Genomic DNA, 27,827 nt, shown 5'->3' with positions numbered 1-27,827 from the left:
AGTCCCCAGGAACGTGAAAGCATTACATCAAAAGGACAGCAGTAGCTACTGGGCCAAGTTCAACAGCCCAAGTCACACCCAGGCATAGGCACAGCAGGGCTTGGGTTCTAGCTCTTGGGCTGGGGGAGGAGATGATAACTGCTTTGAGATAACTGAGCAGAAGAGCCAGTGCAGAAGGGTCTGGTGGGAGAAATGGGAAAGCTGAAGGTTAGTGATCTTCCTCTCTTTTCCTACTACTGAAGCGCAGAGGCACGTGACCCCAGCAAGGGGCCGAAGTATGTAGTAGCTACTTGGATCCCATTATGGAGAGGCCAGACCACTCCAGGGCTGGTTAGCTGGCTTTGGCAGGTGGTGGAATACTGGTCATAAGAATAGAGACAAACTGTTCCAATTTTTGTGCTGCTTGTCTCCCAGCCTCTAGTACTTCCTCATGATTGACCTTCTCCTTGGCTTCATAATCCAAGATGACTTTGTTAGTGATGAGGGAGAAGCCAAAGACTCGAAGTCCACAGTGCCTTGCAACTATAACTTCTGGTACCGTGCTCATGCCAACAGCATCCGCCCCCAGCCTCTGCAGCAGCCAACACTCAGCCACAGTCTCAAAAGACGGGCCTGCCAACATCACATAGGTGCCTTCCTTCAGCTCTCTCTGCTCCCCCATCTGTTTCCAGGCCCTGTGAGCGTTCTGCCGCATATCCCGGTCATAGGCATCGGACATGGCAGGAAAACGAAGTCCAAACCTTTCGTCATTGGGCCCTATGAGAGGGTTCACACCACTGAAGCCAGGAAAGTTGATGTGATCACGGATCAGCATGATATCTCCGACCTCAAACTCAGGGTTGAGTCCCCCAGCTGCATCGGTGACCACTAGGGTGTCCACGCCCATAAGGAAGAAAACCCTCACTGGGAATGTCACCTTCCAGATCGGGTAGCCTTCATACATGTGGAACCTGCCCTGCATCATCACACAGGCCTTGCCATTCAGGAACCCAAACACCAGTCGACCAGCATGACCAGGCACTGTACTTCGGGGAAAGTTTGGAATCTCGCTGTAGTCAAAGCTCTGGCTGTCAGTTAATTTATCAACCAGATTTCCTAACCCAGAACCACAGATGACTGCCACTTGAGGTCGGTGCTTGGTGTGGCACAGAAGCCATTCACTCGTGTTCTGATAATCATCATAGGTAAATCGGTTTTCCGTGGCACCGCCGCCGCCCTCTCAAGGAGGCCGCCCTTGGCCTCTGGGATCCCCCATAGTTCTCTTTTTAATGCATCCAGGTCTGGGCACAGTTAAGCTCACCATTCTGTACCAATGTCACTCTTGGGATTTTGAGAGGATCTGGCAAAGGATTTCTTACTCTCTAGAGAGCAGAAGCCCCTTTGTTCCCCCCAGGGGTGGATGAGCAAAAGAAACACAATGACCAGGCCATCCCAGAGTGACGGGAGCTTGACAAGGTACTCCCATTGTTGAAGCTGGTCACCCTTCCTGAAATACCTTCCATTAGAAAATACCTGCCATATGTCCTCCTTCCCCTGGAATATTCTCCCAGCTCCAGCAGGGCATTTAGAAGACTCCTCTGAGGTTGATCATGGTGAGTACATGGAGGTAGGAGCTGGCAGCAGCGTTTATGGGAGATCATCTGGTTTAGCTTATCCATGATTTCTTTAAAGTTCCCAAATCCGTCATCATTGCTCCATGCTTCAGAGTACAATAAATGATCATTTAACAGCAGAACCACAACGGGATGATAAGGAACATAACTTCATGTTCTACGCAGATCACACACCCTGTCTCTACATTATCTACATCGGTGGGTTTCTAACTCTCCTGTTGCTGTTCTTGTCTGGATTCAGTTCCATTTCTAGATACCCACTGTTAGAAAAAGACAGCCTGAATGTACCCAACAAAAGAACTTAAGGGAGTTGAGGTGAGGTGAATAAAAACAAGTGAAAATTGGATGACAGGAGTAAGAAGAGAATGAAAAATACAACGTAAAAGATGATGATATTTAATAGTTTTGAGGAGGGGACTAGGTATCAGTCACATGCAACAGATTTTTAATATTGGTATTTTTTTTTTTTACTTCCTTTGACCCCTGAGGAAGATACTAAAATCATCCCATTTTACAGAGGAGAAAACTGGGATAGAGAGAGGTTAAGTAATCTGCCAAAAATCACCTCAGTGTCAGTGGCTGGACCAGGATTGGAACACAGGTCTGACTCTAGAGCGCATGCCTTTAATTACTGTATTGTACTACCCATGAGTAGAATTAGAACGGGAAACAAGTGGAAAGAAGAATGCACACCAAAAAATAAAATAGAGGGAATAAAATAAGTTTACCTTGGAAATGTGAGTAGCATGAAGTAAAAGCTTGACTTGAGAGAGCATTAAAAAAGAGGACGAGATCTAGAAAACCCTAAAGATTCCACCAAAAAATTGTTAGAAGTAATAAATGAACTCAGGAAACTTCCAGGATACAAACTATACAGAAATTTGTTTCTATATATTCATAACAAACTACCAGAAAGAGAAATTAAGAAAACAATCCCCTTTACAATTACATCAAGAAGAATATCTGGAAATCAGTTTAACCACAGAGGTGAAAGAGCTGTACCCTGAAAACTGTAAGACATTTATGAAAGAAATTGAAGAGGATACAAATAAATGGAAGGATATGCCATGATCATAGACTGCAAGAATATCATTAAAATGTCCACATTACCCACAGCAATATACAGATTCAATGCAATCCCTATCAAAAGACAAATAACCTGTGTGTGTGTGTGTGTGTGTGTGTGTGTGTGTGTGTGTGTTTTAACAGAAAAAGACCAAATAATCCTAGAATTTGTATGGAACCACAAGAGGCCCTAAGTAGCCAAACCAATCTTAAAACTGGAGGTATCACACTCCAAGATTTCAAACTATACTACAAATCTGTAGTAATCAACACAGAATGGTACTGGCACAAAAATAAACATATAAGTCAACGTAACAGGATAGAGAGCCCAGAAATAACCCCAAACTTATATGGTCAATTAATTTACGGCCAAGGAGGCAAGAATATATGATGGGGAAATAAAACAGTCTCTTTAATAAGTGATGTTGAGAAAATTGGACCACCACATGTCTTACACCATACATAAAATAAACTCAAAATGGATTAAAGACCTGAGTGTGAGACCTGAAGCCAAAAAACTTTTAATTTAATTAGCTAACATATAGTACCTCATTTGTTTTTGATTTAGTGTTCAAGGATTCATTAGTTGTGTATAACACCCAGTGTTCATCACATCATGTGCCCTCCTTAATGCCCATCACATAGTTACCCCATCCCCCCACCCACCTCCCTTTCTACAACCCTCAGTTTGTTTCCCTGGAGTCAAGAGTCTCTCATGGTTTGTCTCCCTCTCCAATTTCTTCCCATTCAGTTTTCCCTCCCCTCCCCTATGATCCTCTGTGCTATTGTATTCTACATATGAGCAAAACCATATGTGGAATATAAGAATTGTCAAACGATTATGTCTTTCTCTGCTTGACTGATTTCACTTAGCATAATCCCCTTCAGTTCTATCCATGTCAATGGTAGGTATTCATCCTTTCTGGTGGCTGAGTAATATTCCATTGTATAACCACATCTTTATTCATTTATCTGTTGAAGGACATCTCAGCTCCTTCCGCAGTTTGGCCATTGTGGACATTGCTGCTATGAACATTGGGGTGCAGGTGCCCCTTCTTTTCACTACACGTGTATCTTTAGGATAAATGCCCAGTAGTGCAATTTCTGGGTCATAGGGAGCTCTATTTTTAACGTCTTGAGGAACCTCCATACTGTTTTCCAGAGTGGCTGTACCAGCTTGCATTCCCACCAGCAGTATAACAGGGTTCCCCCTTCTCCACATCCTCGCCAATATTTGTTGTTCCCTGTCTTGTTAATTTTAGCTATTCTAAATGGTGTAAGGCAGTAACTCATTGAGGTTTTGATTTGTATTTCCCTGATGGCAAGTTATGTTGAGCACTTTTTCCTGTGTCTGTTGGCTATTTGTAGGTCTTCTTTGGAGAAGTGACTGAAGAAAGAGAAATTAAGGAATCAATCCCATTTACAATTGCACCAAAAACCATAAGATACCTAGGAATAAACCTAACCAAAGAGGTAAAAGGGTCTGCACTCTAGAAACTACAGGACACTTAAGAAATTGAGGAAGACACAAAGAAAGATGAATAAACATTCCTTGCTTATGGATTGGAAGAATAAACATTGTGAAAATATCTACACTTCCTAGAGCAATCTACACATGCAATGCAATCCCTATCAAAGTACCATCAACAATTTTCACAGAGCTGGAACAATCAATCCTGAAATTTGTATGGAATCAGAAAAGACCCAGGATAGCCTGGGGAATGTCGAAAAAGAAAACCAAAGTTGGGGGCATCACAATGCCTGACTTCAAGCTGTAATACAAAGCTGTGATCATCAAGACAGTATGGTACTGGCACAAAAACAGACACATAGATCAACAGAATAGAGAACCCAGAAATGGACCCTCAACTGTATGGTCAACTAATCTTTGACAAAGCTGGGAAGAATATCCAATGGAAAAAAAGTCTCTTCAGTAAATGGTGCTGGGAAAATTGGACAGCCACATGCAGAAGAATGAAACTCGACCATTCTCTTATAGCACACACAAAGATAAACTCAAAATGGATGAAAGACCTAAATGTGAGACAAGAATCCATCAGAATCCTAGAGAACACAGACAGTAACCTCTTCACCTCAGATGCAGCAACTTCTTTCAAGACATGTCTCTAAAGGCAAGGGAAACAAAAGCAAAAATGAACTATTGGGACTTCAAGATAAAAAGCTTCTGTTTCATTCTTCTGCATGTGACTGTCCAATTTTCCCATTTGTTGAAGAGACTGTCTTTTTTCCATTGGACGTTCTTTCCTGCTTTGTCGAAGATGAGTTGACCATAGAGTTGGGGGTCCATTTCTGGGCTCTCTATTCTGTTCCATTGATCTATGTGTCTGTTTTTGTGCCAGTACCATACTGTCTTGATGATGACAGCTTTGTAATAGAGCTGGAAGTCCGGAATTGTGATGCCGCCAGCTTTGCTTTTCTTTTTCAACATTCCTCTGGCTATTCGGGGTCTTTTCTGGTTCCACACAAATTTTAGAATTATTTGTTCCATTTCTTTGAAACTGGACCATTTCCTTACGCCACACACAAAAATACTCAAAAATGGATGAAAGACCTGAATGTGAGACAGGAGTCCATCACAATCCTAAAGGAGAACATAGGCAGCAACCTCTTTGACCTCAGCCACAGCAACTTCTTCCTAGAAACATCACCAAAGGCAAGGGAAGCAAGGGCAAAAATGAACTATCGGGATTTCATCAAGATAAAAAGCTTTTGCACGGCAAAAGAAACAGTCCACAAAACCAAAAGACAACCGACAGAATGGGAGAAGATATTTGCAAATGACATATCAGATAAAGGGCTAGTATCCAAAATCTATAACGAACTTATCCAACTCAACACCCAAAGAATAATCCAATCAAGAAATGGGCAGAAGACATGAACAGACTTTTTCCAAAGAAGACATCCAAATGGCCAACAGACACATGAAGAAGTGCTCAACATCGCTCAGCCTCAGGGAAATCCAAATCAAAACCTCGATGAGATACCACCTCACACCAGTCAGAATGGCTAAAATTAACAAGTCAGGAAATGACAGATGTTGGCGGGGATGCGGAGAAAGGGGAACCCTCCTACACTGTTGGTGGGAATGCAAGCTGGTGCAGCCACTCTGGAAAACTGTATGGAGGTTCCTCAAAAAGTTGAAAATAGAGCTACCATACGATCCAGCAATTGCACTACTGGGTATTTACCCCAAAAATACAAATGTAGGGATCTGAAGGAGTACGCGCACCCCGATGTTTATAGCAGCAACGTCCACAATAGCCAAACTGTGGAAAGAGCCAAGATGTCCATCGACAGATGAATGGATAAAGAGGATGTGGTATATTTACACAGTGGAATATTATGCAGCCATCAAAAGGAATGAGATCTTGCCATTTGCAATGACGTGGATAGAAGTGGAGGGTATTATGCTGAGCAAAATAAATCAGAGAAAGACATGTATCATACGACCTCACTGATATGAGGAATTCTTAATCTCAGGAAACAGAGGGTTGCTGGAACGGTGGGGGGTGGGAGGGATGGGGTGGCTGGTGATAGACATTGGGGAGGGTATGTACTATGGTAAGCATTGTGAATTGTGTAAGACTGTTGAATCACAGACCTGTACCTCTGAAACAAATAATACATTATATGTAAAAAAACAAAAAAAAAGAAGATAGCAGGAAGGGAAGAATGAAGGAGGGGAATTCGGAGGGGGAGACGAACCATGAGAGACGATGGACTCTGAAAAACAAACTGAGTGTTCTAGAGGGGAGGGGGGTGGGAGGATGGGTTAGCCTGCTGATGCGTATTAAAGAGGGCATGTTCTACACAGAGCCCTGGGTATTATACACAAAGAATGAATCATGGAACACTACATCAAAAACTAATGATGTAATGTATGACCATTAACATAAAATAATAAAAAAGATAAAAAGCTTCTGCACAGCAAAAGAAACAGTCAACAAAATGAAAAGGCAACCTATGGAATGGGAGAAGATATTTGCAAATGACATAACAGATAAAGGGTTGGTATCCAAGATCTGTAAAGAACCTATCAAACTCAACACCCAAAAACCAAATAATCCAGTCAAGAAATGGGCAGAAGACATGAAGCCATAAAACGCTTAAAAGAAAACATAGGCAGGAAGCTCTTTGACATCCATCTTAGCAGGTTTTTTTTTCCAGGTTAGTCCCCTCAGGCAAGGGCAACAAAAGGAAAAAAAACAACTGAAACTACATCAAACTAGAAACATTTTGCAGAGTGAAAGAAACCATCAACAAAATGAAAAGGCAACCTACTGAAAGGGAGAAGATATTTACAAATGATATATCCAATAAGGGGTTAGTATCCAAAATATACAGTTGGTCTTTGAACAACATGGGTTTGAATTGCACAAGTCCACTTATACATGGATTTTTATAATGCATACCGTACTGTGTTTTTCTTATGATTTTCTTAATAACATTTCCTTTTCTCTAGTTTATTGTAGGAATACAGTATATAATACACATTCAAAATATGTTAACTGACTGTTACTGGTAAGGCTTACAGTAAACAGTAAGCTGTTAGTCAAGTTTTGGAGGGAACAAAAAGTCATATGCAGATTTGACTGTGTGGAGGGTTGGGGTCCCTGCCCCCCACATTGTTCAAAGATAACCTATATAAAGAAATCCTACAACTGAACACCAAAAAAAAAAAAAAAAACAAAAACAAAAAAAACAAGCTGATTAAAGAATGGGCAGAGGACCTGAATAGACATTTTTCCCAAGAAGACATGAAAAGATGCTCAACAGCACTAATAATCAGTAAAATGCAAATCAAAACCACCGTGGGATCAGCAAAATGCAATAAAATAACAAGCAAAGTGCAAATCCAAACCACACCTGTCAGAATGGCTTGTATCAAAACAAGAAATGTTTTGGTGAAGTTATGGAGTGAAGGGAACCCTCATGAACTCTTGGCAGGAATATACACTGGTATAGCCACTATGGAAAACAATATGGAGGTTTCTCGAAAAATTAAAAACAAAACTACCATACAATCCATAAATTCTACTTCTGGGTATTTACCCCAAGAAAATGAAAACAGTAATTTAAAAAGAAATACGCACCCCTATGTTCATTGCAGTATTATTTACAATAGCCAAAATATGGAATCAACCCAAGTTTTCGTCGACAAATGGTAAGATGTGGTATATATAGTCAAACATTACTCAGCCAGAAAAAAATAAATCTTACCCATTTGCAACAATATGGATGGATTTAGAGGGCATTATGCTAAGTGAAGTCAGAAAGACAAATATTGTGCAATTCCTCTTATGTGAAATCTTAAAAAAAAAATGAAAATAGACTCAAATGCAGAGAACTGACAAAGGGAAGGGAGACGGGAGGATGAGTGAAACAGGTGGAAGAAGATTAAGAGATATATACTTTCACTTATAAGTCACAGGATGTATAGGGAATATAGTTCAATCATATTGTAATAACTTTCTATGCTGGTCACAGATAATGACTTAACTTACACTGTCGATCCATCACTGTAGTGATCGTTTTGTAATATATGTAAATGTTGACTTGCTATTTTTTACACCTGAAACAAATATAATGTGGTATGTTAACCATATTTGAATTAACAAAAAATAGATTAGAAGGAAAGTGGAAAGAAAAAGATTGCTTTTAATCTTTTCTTTATACCTTGGCCAATTCTTATTCTCATATTTACCAGCAAGGCTTCTATTTAAGCTATTTTTCCTGTACCGTTTAGGGAGTTCTATTTGACACTATTTATGTGGGTGCTACTGCAGGAACTTGTGAAGAGACACCCAGAGCCTTTTTCAGAGGGGACAACATCAATTCTAGATGTCAGCGTTCTGGGCAGTGGGGAAAGGAACCTTTAGAGAATAGAAGTGTTTCTCCCAAAGAGACAGTGAAACCATGGCCTGCATAAAGACAAAAGCTAACTTGGAGGTTTACTCCAAGCCAGGCCCTTGAGCTGTTGTCCTGCTTTCTTGCCTAACGTTCTATCCTCAGAAGGATGCACAGCTCTCAACATGCTATGAAAGAGATGAGCAGAGATGCAGGTAGCTGGACCACACCCTATTCTCAGCTGGTAAGGACATCTCTGTCAGTCCAAGGCAAAACAGCAGGGGAAAACCAATGCAGTACCTTATATAGAGGGTATACAATTTAACAAAGGATTTTTGAGATTTCTAATTGATAGGGAAGTGTGTTATGGTTTTTAAAATATCTATTTGGCAAACAAATTGAAAGCTGGGTTTCAAACAAAATTTTGAGCCAAAAAAAGAATAAAACAAGCAAAAGGAAGTTGCAGGATAGAAATCATATAAAACTATGTATATAAAGTTTTAAAACTGATTAAGACAGTACCTATAACGGGGCGCCTGGGTGGCTCAGTGGTTAAGCATCTGCCTTCGGCTCAGGTCATGATCCCAGGGTCCCGGGATCGAGCCCCGCATCGGGCTCCTTGCTCATTGGAGAGCCTGCTTCTCCCTCTCCCTCTGCCTGCCACTCTGCCTACTTGGGCTATCAAATAAATAAAATCTTTTAAAAAAATAAAAGACAGTACCTATATGTATATGGTTGCATACCTATGTGGTCAAATTCTATCATCACAGGAATGATGAACATCAAATTTTGCGGATGCCTCTGGTAGTGGGAGAGAGGAGTAGCTGGACTGGAGATGGTATACAAGGAGATTTTTATTTTTTAAACTGGGCAATGAATACATGGTGTTCAATCCATTATTCCCTAACCTTTACAGGTTTTTTTTTTTTTTAATTTTACTATGTTAGTCACCATACACTACATCATTAGTTTTTGATGTAGTGTTCCACGATCCATTGTTTGTGCATAACACCCAGTGCTCCATGCAGTACGTGCCCTCCTTAATACCCATCACCAGGCTAACCCATCCCCCCAACCCTCTAAAACCCTGTTTCTCAGAGTCCATAGTCTCCCATGGTTCCTCTCTCCCTCCGATTCCCCCCTTCATTTTTCCCTTCCTTCTCCTAATGTCCTCCCTGCTATTCCTCATGTTCCACAAATAAGTGAAACCACATGATAATTGATCTTAAGGGCAGTTAGGGGGAAGAGATTCCTTACGTACAGAGGGAAGAACATCAAAAGGTTTTTAATTTACTGAAAAACTTGCAAGGAGAAAAGGAAAGAAAGAGGTTAAGAAAGAAGGGAGGGAGGGAGAGGAAGGCTTGGAAGACAGGAGAGAGGAAGCGAAGGATTACTGATTTTGAAATCCCAAGTGTGGAAAGCATAGAATTTTAAAAGTGCTACCAAAAAAACAGTAATAAATGATACATTTGGGCAAGGAGAGAGAGAAAAACTCAAGGTTACACCATATGGCAAAATTCTGTGGGGCATTCAGAAGGAAAGATCCTCAGGATGGGATTTATATTTGTGTGCAGTTATGAATTCCTCTGAGCATGCACCAGCTGTATCCCCAAATGTGAGTTATCTTTATAAGGAGAGGACTTTTCATGAAACAACACATTTACCTAATATAGGGAGTGAGCAAACGCTTCCTAGCTTTACAAAGTCTTTGAAGGGGGTGGGTCACAAAAATGATCCAAGCAAAATTACAGACATCAATATAGAAAATAATGTAGGTTTTTCCTCCAAACGTAAAATATATAGCCTGAGTCTTATGATAGGTATGTATCATAGGGAAGTTCATGCCAAATCACAAGCAATAGGACACCCCTTGGTGCTCACACTCTTCACTAGATCTTTTGTGCTCAGAAACTTCTGACTGACATTCCAAATTCTCCCCAGCTGTTATTTCTTTATAGCTCAGCATTTATCAACAATGTTTTCTATAGAGGGGAAAATTAGAAACTAAGAACCTTCCTAAACTTCCTCTTAAAAAAACAAATCAAATGTCAAGCTGGTTGGGGAGAAGGATAGCAATCATCACATCCTATAGGTGAAAACTAGGATTATCTCCCTGCAGTTCGAAGAGAAGTAAAACACTCAAGGTCATGTGAAGGATAAACGCATATCTGTATGGATTCCTAAACCAGTTCCTAACTATAACACCATACTGTCTCCTCGCAACCAATGGAAGCCCACACTCCAATTAGATTCTCCTCCCTGACCCGAGTGAACTGTGGAGTGGAAGGCTCTTTCTCCTTTATCCCACCAGACTGAGGCCATCGAGCATCAACATATGAACATTGAGCACATTACACCCACCTCTGCCCTGTAATGAACGCTGTTATAGCCAACGGTGCGTCAACACTAACTTTCCAGAGTAATGGTTACTTTTGGCATTCTTTTTCCACCACACTTTTCCTACCACTTGACCAGTCCTTCGCCACACACAGATCTTTGAAGCTCAACTATTCCTTGGCCACACCAAATGAAGACCGCTTACCCTACTGCCATGAGTGACCACGAACCTCTGGATAGCTCAAGCAAGAACTTTATAATGCTTCATTACACTTCCTCCTCCCACTCCCCCCAAAAAGAGGCCCTAGTGATTTCTCATCATCCCCAAAAGGGTGCTTCCTGTATGCCTGTGAATCAGTCCATTGGCCGTATTTTTTTGCACTCCTCTCTGCTTTGCTTTTATGCCTGCTGATCAAGCAATGCCTGCAAAGCTATTTGAAGGAATATCCCTGTGGCTTCCATGGCTTTATTTTACCCTGTAGGTAACATTGCCTTCTGACACTGTTGTCTCCTAATGCTAACCAAGCTAGTGGTACTCAGGATGCCATGATAGCGCTAGATTTCAGGTAGATGTCAGTTTAGAATACTCTAAACTCACTTTTACCCTGGAACCATGTAGTAGCACTGCCCGTCCACACGAACAATACTGAGGTATAGCTCAGTGGGCCACAGTCCCTGCTGTAGGTTATTAAATCATACAATCCCAGACCGTAAAGGCAATGGCAAAGATTTAGGTTCACCTTGTAGGAAGTGCCAAATTCCTGTTTTACATCAGTGGTTTATCAAAACGTAACACGGATCAGAATCACCAGAAGGGGCAGAGGGAGAGGCTTGTTAAATCACAACTATTTCTTGAAGTGTGTATCCATTGACAACAAGTGCTCTTAGCTTATTTTATCTGAATAGGCTTTATTTTATTTATATATTAAAAGAAGTTGTTTTTGTTTTTTTTAAATTATGCAACCTTCTGTATTTGCCTTTGAAATCTTAATTGCCACTTTGTTTGAATGGATAACTATGAATTGTTTCACAGTGACCCATGATCTGATTTGATCAAATGTTTTTAGTATTTTGACATTTATAACAACTTCTCCAAATCAAATTTTGAAGTAAAAAAAAAAAAAGAAATGTTCATTTATTTAGACTTATTTGATCTATTAAGTTGCATGGGAATCATGAAATAAAATATTTAACCTTTCAGATATTTCTGGGAGATATAGGACCTTAAAATAAGTAATTCAGAAATTATAGGAAATTCCCCCAAATCTGACATGTCCTAGTATAGTACTGTCAGTCATAATTGTAGCTATTATCTTAAGATATTGTTTATCACAAAAATAATCAAAGGTGTCAACTGCATCATTTCATTGTACATATGTGAACTCTCACCAGATCTTTAATCATGGCTATTTTTAAGACTTGTCACTCATAAGCGGTTATTCTATTCTGACACTCTTGCAAAAGTGTTCCTGCAAAAGAGCTTCATCTCTAAGGGGATTCATGGGAAGAGCTCTAGCAAGTACAGGTTTCCAATAACTTAAGATCATACCACTAAACTGGATAAGAATTTCTAAAACTGTAAGAAAAACTGATTCATAAAGCTGCTAACCCAAGATAAAGCAAAACAAGAATTACAGGGGACTAAATGAAGTGAAGAGGATGACAATTATGTTGCTGGTTCTTTAGTGTTTTGTTCTCCAGATTCCAAAGACTCCCTTTTCTTTCACACTTTAAAAAATTGTTTTGTTTTAAGTAATCTCTATACCCAATGTAAGGTTCGAACTCATGACCCCGAGATCAAGTGTTGTATGCTCTTCTGACTGAGCCAGCTAGGAACCCCTTTTTCCTCTTTTAAACTATAATTTACAGCAATTTGGTGGAGTATATATATATTGTAAAGGTTTTATTTATTTGACAGAGAGAGAGACAGCGAGAGCAGGAACACAAGCAGGGGGAGTGGGAGAGGGAGAAGCAGGCTTCCCGCGGAGCAGGGAGCCTGATGTGGGGCTCGATTCCTGGACCCTGGGATCATGACCCGAGCCGAAGGCAGATGCTCAACGACCGAGCCACCCAGGCACCCCTTGGTGAAGTATATTTTTGCAACAAAAGTGGAAACATTTAGCTTTTCTCTTTACCTGATCCCTCCAAAATTCAGAAACTTAAGATTTTATTCGAGAGAGAGTGAGCATTAGTGAGGGGAAGGGGCAGAGGGAGAGGCAGACTCCCTGCTAAGCAGGGAGCCCAACTTGGGGCTTGATCCCAGGACCATGACCTGAGCCTACGGCAGATGCTCAACTGACTAAACCACCCAGGCACCCCCAGAAACTTAATACCCTTTTTTTCATGACAAGGTATATATTTCTGTGAGTTTATAATAAGAATCCGTTCTCCTTGTAATAGGACACAGTTGGACAAGTCTGGAGCTTGGTTTATTAGCCTAGAGAGACTCTAAAGGTATATTCTGAGATTCCTTATTACCAAACAATTTTAAAGAGCTAAGCTAGATGTTTTGGAGCCAATAAAGCCCCATGGATATTATTCAAAGCTTTGACTGAAGTGTCCTACTTGAGAATATGCATAGATTACTAGTTTTACCACAATTATGTAAATGATCAAAAGCAGTTCAATAAGACTAAGTCTTCTTTTACAATCAAATTAGTTTCACCATAAACATATTTAATAAAAATGACTTAAAAAGTTGTTTCAGTAGAAAAATATGGTGTATCCATTATCCGATTCCAGTTCTGTTAATCGTCTTCGAGGTGTCACCTACTTGTAAATTTCAGAAAAACCACCACCACCATACAGATCACATATGGACAACCTCCACACTTGTTGCTGTATGGGGCCACTCAAGAAAAAGCAACAGGATACTTGATGACAAAGACCATCACACTGCAATCCAGGAAAATCCATCAGACTGAAACTGCCAGGCTCATTCCACCATTTGGAGGTGCTTCCAACTCAAATCTAGAAATCTTCTCAACTGAATGTGCTCTAAATTTAGAAACTGAATTTATAATTTGCTGGAACTATGAACGCTTGTTTTCTTTCGTTCCTGTAGAAATGCTTCATCATGTTACCTGATTGCTCAAGTCATAGAGAAGCTTAACTCAGGTGGAAGCTCACTTGCAACACTGCCTTCTGAAACAAAACATCCTCACGGCCTATCCCGAATGTTCATGAGAATAGGTGTTTGCTAATACATCATGTTTTGTCTTTGTAAATAACTTAAAAATTTGAAACCCAACTACACATAATCCAGTACAATTGTAGACAGTATTAGAAAGGTAAGACCCGATTCTGGTAATAACCCATTTGAATTATTGAGCTGTTTTAAGTCTTGATTCCTGGGGATCTCCACTCTGGGCAATTTTTCCAATCCTTGGCTATTCTCCTAAAGTCCTCATATTAACTTATCTAGTACTATATATACTCTCAAGGGTTTTAAATGCCTGTCGGCTGGCACTCACAGACCAAAGGGTATCCATTGAGATTAGGCACCTGGATGAAATCAACAATAACCACATTAATGTTAAGGTCCATGGCTACATGGCCCTCCAGCCCAGTGAATCACCTGGTGGAAACATTGCCTATGTGATTTTTTCAGCCTGACTACATCAGTGGTGGTCATTGAGAATAATGCTCTCCTGGTTGGTCATATGCTGAGCACGCAACAGAAGGACCAAAAGAATGGGAACTGTTAAAAAATCAGAAACAAGTGGAGACCAGCCCTGAAAATTCCCCAAGCAGACCAAACCAATTTAGTCATACAAGCAAAGCTTAATTTAGCTTGTTTTGCAAGACAAACTTGACCTGGGTCATTTCTTATTCATGCCTCTGGAAATCATCAGCAAAACAAGCCATTCCCCATTGCTGATAGGGAGTAACCACTGACCATTTCTCAATCCGTGAAAAAAAATTGTAATATTCTAACCAATCACAGTGAAAGATAAGCAGTCATTATCTCCTTACCATATAATCTGCTTTATAACAATATATCCCTGAGCCTCATTCCATGTTTGGTTTGAGTGCCCTGGGTTTGCAAACTGACTTTTTGTTGGCTTACGCACAATAAACTTTTACTGATTACTACTTCAGTGATTCATTGTCCTTCCGTGGGCTATTTCTGAACTTTTGACAGATTCCAATTCCATACACGTTAGACATTCTTATATTGTCCTTGAGGCATTGGTTCATCTTAAAATTTTTAAAAAATTGAATAATTTCTATCAATTTATCTTTAAGTTCAGACTCGTTTTATCTTCATCCTGCTGTTGAGTACATCCAGTGACTTTTTAAAGAAATCTTACTTCTAAAACTTACAATTTTAAAATTAGCTCATTTCTCTGCTGACATTTCCTGTGTTTTTGTGGATTGCAAGCACATTTTTAGGTCATTGGGAATAGTTTAAAAATCTGCTAATTCCACTATCAGAGTCATCTTGGGGTTGGTGTTCATACAGTGTTCTTGCTCCTGAAAACATCACATTTTCCTGTTTTGTGTTTCTGTCTCTCTCTCTCTCTAATAAATTGAGAAATCCAGGATTGAATCCTAGGTATTATAAATACTACCAAGTCTCTTGATGTGAAGACTGTGTATGCTTTTATATTTTTCTGATGAATATTTTTGTTTTTATTGTTTCAGCATTCAATTGACCTAGTTGGACTCAAACTACAAACCTTGTTCCTTGAGAAGCAGCTCAAGTATCAGTCCGGTTCTTTATCCTTTCCTAAGCGGGTTAGAATCTACCCTGCACATGGATGGTCTGGGAACATGCCAGGGACTGGGTTAAAGATTGTACACAGCATCTGGGGCTCTCCAGCTCTCATTTCTAGGATTTTCTCCTTTCTTTCCTGTGGCTAGCTTTTCTGGCTCAAGTCAGAACAATGAAGATTTGCTGTAGTTTTATATGCCCTGCACAGTGCAGACTAGGATTTCCCTTAGGCTCAAAGCTGTGAAAACAGGAAATACACCTAGTACATTCTTTTTCCAAATGTCAACCCCTCTCCAAAATCGGCCTAGTTTTAGTTTCTCTTTGCTCCTTTCGAAAGTTCCCTCCACCTCCGATCTTATAGTCATTCGTAGAAGGATTAGTCCCATAGAAGCTTACTTACCTATACTAGAAATAGAACTCCAACCAGTCTTAAGGGTTACCTGGCTTCAAGTTAACACACTCCTTACTTGCTCACCTAAGTCCCTTGATCCATCATAGCAGCAGACCACTGGCCTTGAGGAAGAGAAGGACCGGAACCTCCCCAGGCCACAGAGACCAGCAAGTCTATTTGAAGACACCTTGGCTTTCTGATTAGCCCAGCAATTTTTTTAGCAAAACGTTTTTCTTTTTCAGGTCCCACAAATGACTTTACTTACCCTCTTTGTGATCTGTAGACCTTGCCTTCCTCTGCAGAGAGGAGTCCTCCAGCACACCACAAATAGGAACTGGACCCCCTCGTAGGACCCCCGAGCACGGGGATAATGTCTGTAGCTGGCACCAGGAGTGATGACTAACCACCCTAAACCCCTTTTAAAACCCATGGGCCAGGCAGAAACCTGGGAGATGGCTTTTGGACCAGAGTCTGCCTTCTTCCCAAGTGGCTGGTCTCCTGAATAAAGCTCAAGTTCCTTTCCAGTCAAAACTTTTCTCTTGAGTATTGGCCTTTCTTGGCCTTCTGAGCAGTGGGCAGCCAAATTTAGGGTAACAGAACCTTCTCTAGTAATTGGAAAGACATATACGCTATTCTTTCTGGTAGTAACCCTAAATATGTTAGTATATAGAATTTTTTTTATGATTTTATTTATTTGGGAGAGAGAGCAGGAGCAGGGGAAGGGTAAAGGGAGAGGGGAAAAAGCAGGCTTCCCGCTAAGCGGGGAGCCCAACTCTGGGCTCAATCCCAGGACGCTAGGATCATGACCCCAGCTGAAGGCAGACGCTTAACCGACTGAGCCACCCACGCGCCCCAGTATACACCTTTAATTTTTATTTAGCCACTAATATCTAGAGTTAATCAGGATCTATAGCTTACCAAAACCAAAACAAACACACCAAGAAGCTTAGTAGAATTTATTTCTATCGGCTTTCTTTGCCGTCATCTGTATATTGAGATCATCTGGGACTCAGATTATGCACTCTTTTCCATTTAGGCTTCTTTAGCACCTTTGTTTGCCCTTGCTTCTTATGACCAGCTTTTATTCTGAATTCATTTCTTTCCCCTATTGGAGTATGTATATACTCTGATAATTCTGTCAGAGTATGAAGATGGTAACCTTTTGATTTAGTTTTAGTTTTTAATCAATATATGTACATAGATTAGTGGCATATTTCATGACAAACTTAAAATGAATAAGAGTGAGCACCCACCTCCTTACTTCTTATTCAAGTTGTTTTTTTTAATTCTATTGGCTATTTTTGATATTTTCGTTTTAGACATTATTCATCAGCTTTTTAGGAAGATTAGCATTTATTTCTTATCCTACTCTGCTCCCCTATATACACACACATCTTTTCCCTTCTCTTCCTCTCAAAAGATCACAATTTTAATTACTGGGGATTTTAGAGTACTAGGTGTATTTGTTTCATATCACTGCTGTAACAGCATCCCACAAACTAGTAGCTTAAATGGATACAAATTTATCACCTTACATTTTGTAGGTCAGAAGTAAAAAGTCAGCCTTGCCGGGCTGGAGTCAAGGTGCTAGTGGTGCTGGTTCCTTCTGGAAACTTTGGAGGAGAATTGGTTACCTCGTGCTTTCCAGTTTCTAGAGACCAGCGGCACGCCTTGTGGTGTCTCTTCTCTCCGTCTTTCACCCGGCCAGGTAACATCTTCCTGTCTCTCTCAGACTCTAACCCTTTACTTCCAGATCCTCTTCTCGTTCCCTAACCCTCCGGCCTCTCTCTCTGATAAGGAATCTTGTGATTACATTGGGCTCACCTGGATAATCTCCCAGCTTAGGATGCCTAACTTAATCACAACCACAAGTCTACGTAAGTCAGTGTATTCACAGGTTCCAGGGATTTGGGTGTGGACATCTGGAGGAGGGGGTAGACCTCACTTTGCCTACCACACTAGGATCAGATCAATATTTCTCATAGATGAATCACATGGGATACTATGATTATGTTTTCATTCCTTATACAGTTTTAGTTGGTGTTGACAATAATCTTTTGTTGTTTGCTTAATTGTCTGTGAACATACACAAATTCTTTTCTATATTCTGTATTAGATTAATGAGTCCTCCTAATATGTCAAGCACACTGGGTAAACTATTAGTTCCTGTGATGGTTAATTTTATGTGTCAATTTGGCTAAGCCACAGTGCACAGATATTTGGTCAAATACTATTCTAGATATTTCCGTGAAAAAATTTTTTTACATGAGATTAACATTTAAATCAGTAGACTTTGATTAAAGCAGATTGCCCTCCATAATGTGTGGGGGTCTCGTCCAATTAGTTGACGGTCTTAATAAATAAAGACTGACTTTCCCCGAAGCAAAAGTTCTCCCAGCTGACTGTCTTTGAACTGACATTGCACTTCTTTCCTGGGTCTCCGGCCTCACTGCCTACCCTGCAGAGTTTGGGTGTTCCAAGCCTCCACAATCTCATGAGGCAATTTCTTAAAGTAAACCAATCTATCTCTATCCCACCCCATTCCCCCTCCTCTCCCTCTCTCTCTCTCTCAGGATATATATATACCTTCTGGTGGTTCTGTTTCTCTGGAAAACTCTGGCTAACACAGACTTTGGGACCACGAGTGGTTCTAGAGAAACAGAACTTTAAGGATAAGCTTTCTGAATCGGTTCTCTGATCTGATTAGACTTAAAGATGCTAATGGCTCCATTTCCAGGAATAAAGAACAGTGTCCTTATAGGGAGAGGAAACCAGGACACAGGCAGGTATAGTGGAAAAGTCATGTGCAGAGTCAGGGAGAAGACAGCCATCTACAAGCGAAGGAGAGATGCCTCAGAAGAAACCAACTCTGCCAACACTTTGATCTGGGATTTCTAGCCCCCGGAATTGTGAAAAAATAAATCTTTGTTGTATGAGCCAGTCATCAGTTAGCTCTTTCCAACAGTTCCTCATACAATTCCTTAGTTCCTCATTTTTTAGCCTGTTCTTATTTAATGGATGTAATATTCTGTCTTATCCTTCTGAGGATATTACCTTGACTTAAAGAATGGCTCTGTTTAGGGGCGCCAGGGTGGCTCAGTCCATTAGCAGTGGACTCTTGATTAGGGCCCAGGTCATGATCTCCATGTCCAGGTATTGAGCCCTGTTGAGCCCTGCATCCTGCTCTGTGATCAGCTTCAGGCTTCTCTCTCTCCCACTGTCCCCCCCCCCCACTCTCTCTCTCAAATAAATAAATAAAACTTTAAAACACAAAAGAATGGTTCTGTGTTCTGCTAACTGTTTTCTTCAGTGTCCTACCTGTTGTTGAGTTCAGTGGGGTTTTTTTGTTTTTGTTTTTGTTTTTGTTTGTAATGAATTTCCACTATGTTAGGTGCTTTTTGCTGCCTACTTATCCTCTACAAGAGTTTCCCTATTCGATTTCAGTGGATGCTGTTTTCTGGCGGGGTGCGGGGGGGGGGAGCAATCTTGCCTCAAGTGATTGTGGGTACTGGACAAATAGCATATACTTTACGCAGGTGATAATAGCTATTTTGAGGGACATAGGTTTCCTGTTTCTGGGTGCTACAAGTCACCTGGTACATTGCCCTTCCTCTCCTGGGTGCCCAGGTACCCAGATTCATGGTTTTAACCCATCGGTTAATGTCCTGTTGGCTGGTACAAGTGGACATAGAAAGTCATTGTCCTATGAGGTCAACTCACCAGGACATCCAAAATATCCTTCCTCTTCTTTTTTAAAAAAGATTTTATTTTATTTATTTGAGATAGAGAGCAAGAGCCTGAGCATGAGCAGACTCCCTGCTGAGCAGGGAGCCCGACATGAGGCTCAATCCCAGGACCTTGAGACGGAGCCACCCAGGCGCGCCAACCAAAATGTCTTTCTTTAATGACTTAACAGGTGTCTTCCTTCCTGATTCTCTGCTTCTCCATCTTTCACCTGAAGTGCTTTCAGAGTCACTGCCGCCTTCTCTAACCATCCTCTCACATGTTTTGAACAACAGTTTCTTGGGTTAATCTAATCTTATGTGTATCTTCCGTCTTTTGTGGATTCTTCACATCCCTGGTATATATTTTTGTTTTATACTACCTTTATGAATTTATTCCTTTCAACAATATCTTTTATGCTATATCTAAGGATTTGGGCCAGGAAGTAGAGACAGGAGTTTATGTTCAATCCATTGTCTAGTTTTTATTTGTTTTGTATGCTATGCAGTAGTTTAAAGAGCACCAGAATTAGGATTTTAGATCTTAACAGAAATTATCTTAAAAAAAGGAACCCCTCTGGGCCTGTGTTCATGGTAGAGTTTTGGCTACCTATAATAATTATCCTATGAATATTAGACTTTCTGGGTTTTCTTTATCTTGGTCAATTTCGATCGTTTGAATTTTGTTTGAAAGCCCATCCTTTTGCCATGAGAGACCATGGACTCTGAAAAACAAACTGAGGGTTCTAGAGGGGAGGGGGGTGGGGGGATGGGTTAGCCTGGTGATGGGTATTGAGGAGGGCACGTTCTGCATGGAGCACTGGGTGTTATACGCAAACAATGAATCATGGAACACTACATCAAAAACTAATGAAGTGATGTATGGTGATTAACATAACAATAAAAAATTTAAAAAAGAACCATCCTTTTATACAGCTCTTCTAATCTGATACAAATTTGGCATAGTAAATTCTCATGACTTTCAGACTCTTCTGTGTATCTGTAGGTATGTCTTCCAAATACTGCTTATTTGTGTAATGATTGATCAACTTTTAGGGCAAAGAGAATTCATCTTGTTTCCTCCACAGTATGTGAGCATAGTGCTTTATATATTTGTTCAGTTTTCCTTTTTATTTTACTTATTAGAGAGAGAGGAGGGGCAGAGGGGAGAGAGAGTCCCAAGTAGATGCCATGCCCAGTGCAGGGTCCCGACGTGGGGCTTGATCTCATGACCCTGAGATCGTGACCTGAGCCGAAATAGAGTCAGATGCTTAACCAACTGAACCACCCAGGCGCCCATGTTTAGTTTTCTTTTTAATCTCTTTCAAAGTGCTCATTGTACTGGCACTGCTCATGGCTCATGACTTTTGCCAACACCAGGTGTGTGGCTAATAACTCACATTTCTATACACTAATCATCTTTAAATCTATGGTTATTAATAAGAGGTGATGAAAGTTAACATGACCTCCAATTTACTCAGTTTCACAATTACATCATCTCCTGAACATGTTATTTGTACACCCGGAGGCTTGGTAAGCTTGGCAGGCTCTCCACCCCTTCTCTTGGATACACATTCTGGTAAAAATAAGCACACGTCCCTGTGTGCTTCAGTGGTCACTTCTCTGAAGTCTAGCAGGGAGTTATTAGTAACCTTTGCACGTCTCTTCCTTCTGTGTGTTTGGGAACTTTGGTTTTTTTTTTGGCATTTCTGAAAGCATAGTTTAGTTTTACTTTTTCAGAACAATCTACAAAAGAGCTCAATTCTATATTTCTAAGAATATAAAGGTTTCTCTTTTTTGCCTCTGCTGTTGGGATCTTTCAAAAGCCACTTCTTATAAGTGGTTTGCTTCTATCACTGTATTTTTACAGAAGAATTTCTTATATTTTATGAGAATTTTTCTTCCTCTCTGGTAAGCCTGGTTTGTAGCCCAAATCTATAACTTTCTAGCCCTGTGAATGTAGGCAAACCCTCTTAGCTCCTCTGACCATAGTTTCCTGTTAGAAAATTGGAGGAATTAAAATTGTATCCATATAATGAATGCACATGGTTTAGTTTGGCAAGTAGGGATCAATAAACATGAGGTGTTGCTATAGGTCATGGTCATCATAACTGTTGCCATTTATGGGCCAACTGCTTTCCTCCAGTATCATGCAACAACTCCAGCATCAACTTGTAGGAGCGATTGGGAGCATTGCCTACAACAGGAAAGTAACCATAGCACCCTGTCTTAGAGGCCTTTGTTACAAGTTATCTGTCTCCTTGTAGTTGCTCTTTAGCAAAGCAGTCCTGGGTGGGCACCATCTGTGCCTGTCTGTGGTGTTCCTGGAAAGCGCGCTTCTAAAACCTGCTTATTCCCTTCTCTCTCTGCAAGTGATAACCCTCCAACCTCTGAGTGCTAGCAATTTGCAAGGTATTGATTTACCTGACTCCTGCACCGCCTCCTAGAACACGCGCACACATTGTAAAACTTGTTTCTTCCTTTGTACAATTGGATTTCTTTTATTTTCTATGTTCTTGACAATAGTCCAATTTCGATCTTTGCCCCAGAATTTTAGTGCTGTGTTTTCCTTTTCAACGAGTTCTTTTAGCACTGATGGCAGCTAATGCCCTAAACTCATCTCTGATGATATCAGTAATATCCCAACCCCATCTCCACTGACCTTGGTTAATGCCCCAACCCATCTTCACCAACACGAGTTAATGTCTCAAATCCCTCTCCACACGGACTGGGTGGAGATGAGTTTGGGACATTAGCTGATATCAGTGCCAAAAGAACATGTTTAAAGAACAAAACAGAGCAATACATTTCTGCAGCAAAAAATCAAAGTTATAATAATAAAGAATAAAAAATAAAATTGAAACATTAAATTATAAATATAATAGGCAACACTTCTCGGGTACTGAAAATGTGCAATGGCCCAGCTAAACTCTTTTCTTGGGTTATGCTGTCACCCTGCCAAATAATCCTTGAGGTAGTTTCTACGATTATCCCTGTTTTATGGATGAGAAAACAGAGACCTGAAAGGAATCAATCACTAACTCATGATCACTCTCATCTGTTGAGCAGGTGCATCCTAGACACAAGTCTGGGTTTGAGGGGCTCTAATAAATTACACTCCTATGCTCCCCTCTTGAATTCTAAACCAATTGAAAGAAACAAAACCATCAGAAGGATGGAGATCAAAAGTTTGGTCTTTTACTGATATAAAAGTTGGACTGGAGGAAGTGCTTTCTGCAGTGACAACTCCTACTTCCTACTTCTCAGTGACCCTCAGTTTAGATCATGGGGAAGTCTGGTTCTGCAGGGCAGACACACCTAACCAGATGGCTTCCCTAGATCCCTCCATCCTGGTAGAGGGATGGTAGAGTAGAGAGCAAATCCCTGCATACTGTTTTTTATTACTAATGGAAACTGGATTGGAGGACATGATTTGAATGAGCCAAATGACTTTCTGTGCCAAACCTCATAACCAGGCCAACTCAGCCACCAGGGTCTCGCCACTAAGTAAGCCACCGTTGTGGGCAGGAACGAGAAGCCCCAGAGCCTGCCACCATATTCCTCTGGCTCTGGCTTCTTGGCTTCCTTGATGTCATTGTTCTTGTTGGTTTCTTCCTTAGAACTCAAGCAGTTGGAATATGTCTGAGCCGAGGCTTGGGGCTTCCCCCTCTTTAGGCCAGTTGTCTAAAGCTCAGGCATGGATGTTTTCTCACTTCTATTTGCTTCAACTGTTGTGGTGGAGCTGTAGGGAAAGGACAGAGTGCTCTCTGTCACTCTGGGAACAGTCTAAGTGAGATTTGAACCTTAAATTACCAACGAATGTGCCCATTCCCTCTGTATCAATAGTTGCCAGGTCAACATTGGCGTGCAGAAGAATCACCTGATACTGTCCTAACAAAGAACAGAGTTTTAGGCCTACCCACTCCATGCTCCCCACCCTCTCTAGCTCCCTACACTCCCACACGTACAGCAGAAGAGAGCTTCAGGATCTGTTTGCCTTGTTTGGGATGGCCCCCTCCCACACCAATTATGGAGTGAATTCTTGAACAAAGCCATCCTCCCAATTGTCCAAAGCACAGCTCTAGGGTGACTGATGGCTATCTCTGATATTTACGTGGATCTGACCAATTCCAAGAGGCCACCTTTGTTGTCCCTGGTCAGCCGGTTCACTGTGGTGCTGCCCCGCCCCAATGTGACTGGTTTATTTGGGGGTTTCAAGACTGAGCTTTGGCACTCTTTGAGGCATGCAAATGGGTCATCTGCTTGGCCTCAGGAGTGGCATTAGTTTTTGCAATGAATATTCAAGCACTTTAAATAAAAAATAGGCAGCAGTCTTCCTTTCTTCAGTATTTAAACAAACCTTATCTTTTTAATGTTGCAAATCGACACTGAGTTCAGGGATTTATCTGGCAAGGCTTTATGCTATTGCACTTGACATTTGCTTAGCTCAAGTAATCATGGACCAACACCGAAGTTCAACCTTGAAGGTTCTCAGATTTAGATTTACTGGTAAGTTATGCATGTTGTGATGCTTCCTAGCTGTGTAATCTTAGCTCTGTGCCTCAGTTGCTTATCTGTAAAATGGGAATTATGGTAGTATTTACTAATATTGTTTTTTAAAATGTTAACATGGAAGCATGATCAAAATAGTATCAGCAAACTGGAGAGGTAAGGGAGTAATCAGAATAGATAAGATTTGGGGCACCTGGGTGGCTCAGTTGGTTGAGCTTATGACTCTTAATTTTGACTGGGGTCAAATAGTATGATCTCAGGGTCATATGTCAGGGCCATGAGAAGGAGCCCTGAGTAGGGCCTCACCTCTAGCTCCGCCTCCAGCCCCAGGGCGCAGCAGAGAATCTGCTTGAGATTCTTTCCTTCTGCCCCCCACTCCTGCATGCATGCGCTTTCTCTCTCTTTCTCTCTCTCTTTCTCAAATAATAAATAAATCCTAAAATAAAAAGAGTAGATAAGACTTTTTTTAAAAAAATGAAGAGCTTACATGGAGGTTTAAAACCTATTTATTTTTTGCAGAGTTTTAGAATTTACAAAACTTTCAACTTTCCTATACTTTATCAATTTGATAATATACATACTATTTACCTACATTTTGCAGAGGGCACAGCTCAGGCTCAGGTGGATTACCTGTCTTGATTACAGTGCAACTTGAATAACCAGCAGAGTTAAGATCTTGTCCAGATCTTTGCCCCATCATCTATTTCCCTTTCCTTTTTATTCTGCTCTTTGGTCATAATTGTAGATGAGCTTTATATTTAGTTAGCATAAATATTCTTTAGTAAAACTAGGAACAATTCCGTTTCCCCATCCCTCTTCTGCATCTGTGGATGTTGCTTTCCTCATTGCTTCTGCAGGGCCTTGCTAAAGCAGCTCAATCCCATACACACGAGCTGATCTGCTTAGAGAGCAGGATCACTTTCCCTATTAAACCGTGCCTGGCTTGAACGTGGTCTTTGGCATTGATCTTCTGGTAAATTCTAGATATCAGAGACTTTGTCTTCAAAGCATTGTTTGTACACACTAGAGATGCAACACAGCTAGGCTTCATCCAATTTGGCCAACAAATTTGCTATTCAGCCTTGGCTTCATCATCAGTTTCAGTCTTTGGATGTCAGGATAGTCTAGCTGTATGTTTAAACATAACTTCGGACAACTTTGATCTTGTCTGTGGTCAATAACAGCATCATTCTGTGGTTTGCTACTATGTCTAACCAGTTTAGCAACATAAGTAACAGAAACGTATCATGTTATTCAGATTATCATTGATCCTTTAAATATAAGTGAGCATCCTAGGGATACCTGGGTGGCTCAATCGGTTAAGCATCTGCCTTCAGCTCAGGTCATGATCCCAGGGTCCTGGGATTGAGCCCCACATGGGGTTCCCTGCTCAGCAGGGAGACTGCACTGCTTCTCCCTCTCCCTCTGCACCTTCCCCCCACTCATGCTTTCTCCCTCTCTCCCAAATAAATAAATAAAATTAATCAGTAAATAAATGTAAGTGAGCATTCTAGATGTAACTTAGAGTGAAAATCTTTTTATGAATTTTACATATGAACATTCTTAGTCCATTAAAAGTATGAAGGCATATTTATTATTGCAATTATAAAATTGAACAATAATGAAAGTTCTTTTTTGTACAAAAATAATTGAGTCTTTAAATAGATAAATAAGGATATAGGTTAGCAGTTAATACAAAAATTAAGGGAGCTATCTTAGTGGGATAACTTCAGGAAGTTGTTCTTTCTCAGCAAATAAATATTTATAAGAATTTAAATAATACAAAGCAGAGTAATAAAAATGTGATTATGCCATAGTTCCAATGCTTATAAAGTGATGAGATGTATATTAAACAAAATAAGCTTTAAGAACTATATATAAATTTTAGTTTTCTAATTTCATTTAGGCTGTGATTCTTTCAAGAAAAATTTCTTTGGGGAATTCTTTATATCTTGTAAGAATGAAGTAAGAATGTCACTTTTGTGACCTCCAAATTTCACAAGAGGGGAAAACTCTAAAATCACATACCAAAACTAGCCATAATAATACTTGAGTCGAAGACAAGAGGAAAACATAAGAGAAAATTTAGGTGTCCCCCAAGTTCTTGTTCTTTTACCAATTTTAATGAGTTACCTAATCTCGCCATCATGCCAACTAGGAGTTGTCCAACAGCTGACCATGATAAGCAAATGCTACCCCTACAGTCCCATGGTAAGCTTAAAATTTTAAAATTTCACTTCTAAAAGTTTGGTGAGACATTTATCTAATAATTTATAATAACGGTAATATTTTGGGTATAACAATATAAATAAATTTCCTATAAATATACACTTTGTATGTGCATAAATAATATATCTTATACCCCCTTACTTCCTTCTATAATGGCTATTTTCAGCTTTGATTTGGCTCTGAATATTGGTTTTAACACTTCACCATGGGGAGTTTGGCCAAAATCTACATTTGGTGAACTTATGCTACAAACTATCTTGTATGATTTTGGCAACCTTGCTGTATCTTCAGTAGAGGGGTGTTGACTCTCATTAGGAAGTATTTCTAGAGTAACTCACTATGGTGATGGGTATCATTGTAGTATCTTTATTTCCATCAGATGAGCCAGGATTTCTGTCAAGAATATTAAGTAAACTGAAACCAAAATAAACCTTAGAAAACCTACTAGGTGTTGTGTATCACAAGAAATCTGTAATGCCAAATCCAGACATATAGAGCATTTGAGGATTATCACCAAGACCAGGTCAGTGAGGAGAGAGAATTCCTACAACCAAGAACTAACAGGAGATCCACTTCAGGTGCTAAGAATCCAGCTCTTTAAAGGACCAGGATCAAAAGGGTGCCCTCTCCTTTTCTATGGCCCCCTGCCTAAAGAAAGCAAATTTCTGTCTTGTTGCTATGCTAGCATAGTTATGTCATCAAGAAATCCATACCCTGGTCTCTTTGGTTAATTTGTGGTGGCATTCCACAAAGATATAAATCTTACCCCTTTTCTTGTATCCCCAATCAGATGCTCATGTCTTTTACCTTCCCTCTACTCAGGTTGGCACTTTGAATGAAGTATCCACATAGGCTAGATTATACTAAAGTAATAAACAACTTCCAAACCTAGTGGTTTAATAAAAAACAAACAACTTTTATTTACTCACTTTATTTCTTGATTCCATTAGGTGCCTGACTGCACGATGACACTCAGGACCCAGGCTGATAACCTGTCATCTTGTGGTGGCCACGTCTGGAGCACATGACTTCTTCAATCGGCACAGTCAGGCAAGATTGGAGAACAGCATTTGGACTCTTCACTGTCTCTGTACAGAAGTGATACATATCAGTTCTGCTCACCTTTCATTAGTCTAAAATAGTCACAAGTCATCTGGGCTAGTAATTACAGTATTCTACACGCATGGAAAGAAAAGAGAACTAGATTTTGATGAATACTCATAATAGCTACCAAATAGCTCTCTTCTAGCCACGAAATATTCGGTTCATTCTTATTCAACAGCCTTCCCCCAAGGGAGCAGCTTGAAAGTCCCAATCATTCATCATACTGAGCTCAAAGCCTAAGGTCTCTACTTCAAATCCAGGCATGGCTC

At 40.4% G+C, this 27,827-nt stretch overlaps 1 protein-coding gene across 1 annotated transcript in view; it reads right to left on the bottom strand.

Moving 5' to 3' along the window:
- Positions 1-258: 258 nt before the first annotated feature.
- The window catches only part of LOC114211454 (purine nucleoside phosphorylase-like), a 75,895-nt gene continuing 48,326 nt past the window's right edge, over positions 259-27,827 (bottom strand). Inside the window, exon 6 of the mRNA XM_088017518.1 lies at positions 259-1,216. Coding sequence (XP_087873644.1) covers positions 332-1,216 — 885 coding nt within the window. The 3' untranslated portion in view covers positions 259-331. The remainder of the gene's footprint in view (positions 1,217-27,827) is intronic.

The sequence above is a fragment of the Eumetopias jubatus genome, unplaced genomic scaffold (assembly GCF_037043125.1).
Source record: "Eumetopias jubatus isolate StellerSeaLion01/CBP00866 unplaced genomic scaffold, mEumJub1_p1.0 scaffold_13, whole genome shotgun sequence".
In the NCBI taxonomy this organism is placed as follows: Eukaryota; Metazoa; Chordata; class Mammalia; order Carnivora; family Otariidae; genus Eumetopias; species Eumetopias jubatus.
Note: the sequence above shows the minus strand (reverse complement) of the source record. Positions and strands in the feature narration are given on the sequence as shown.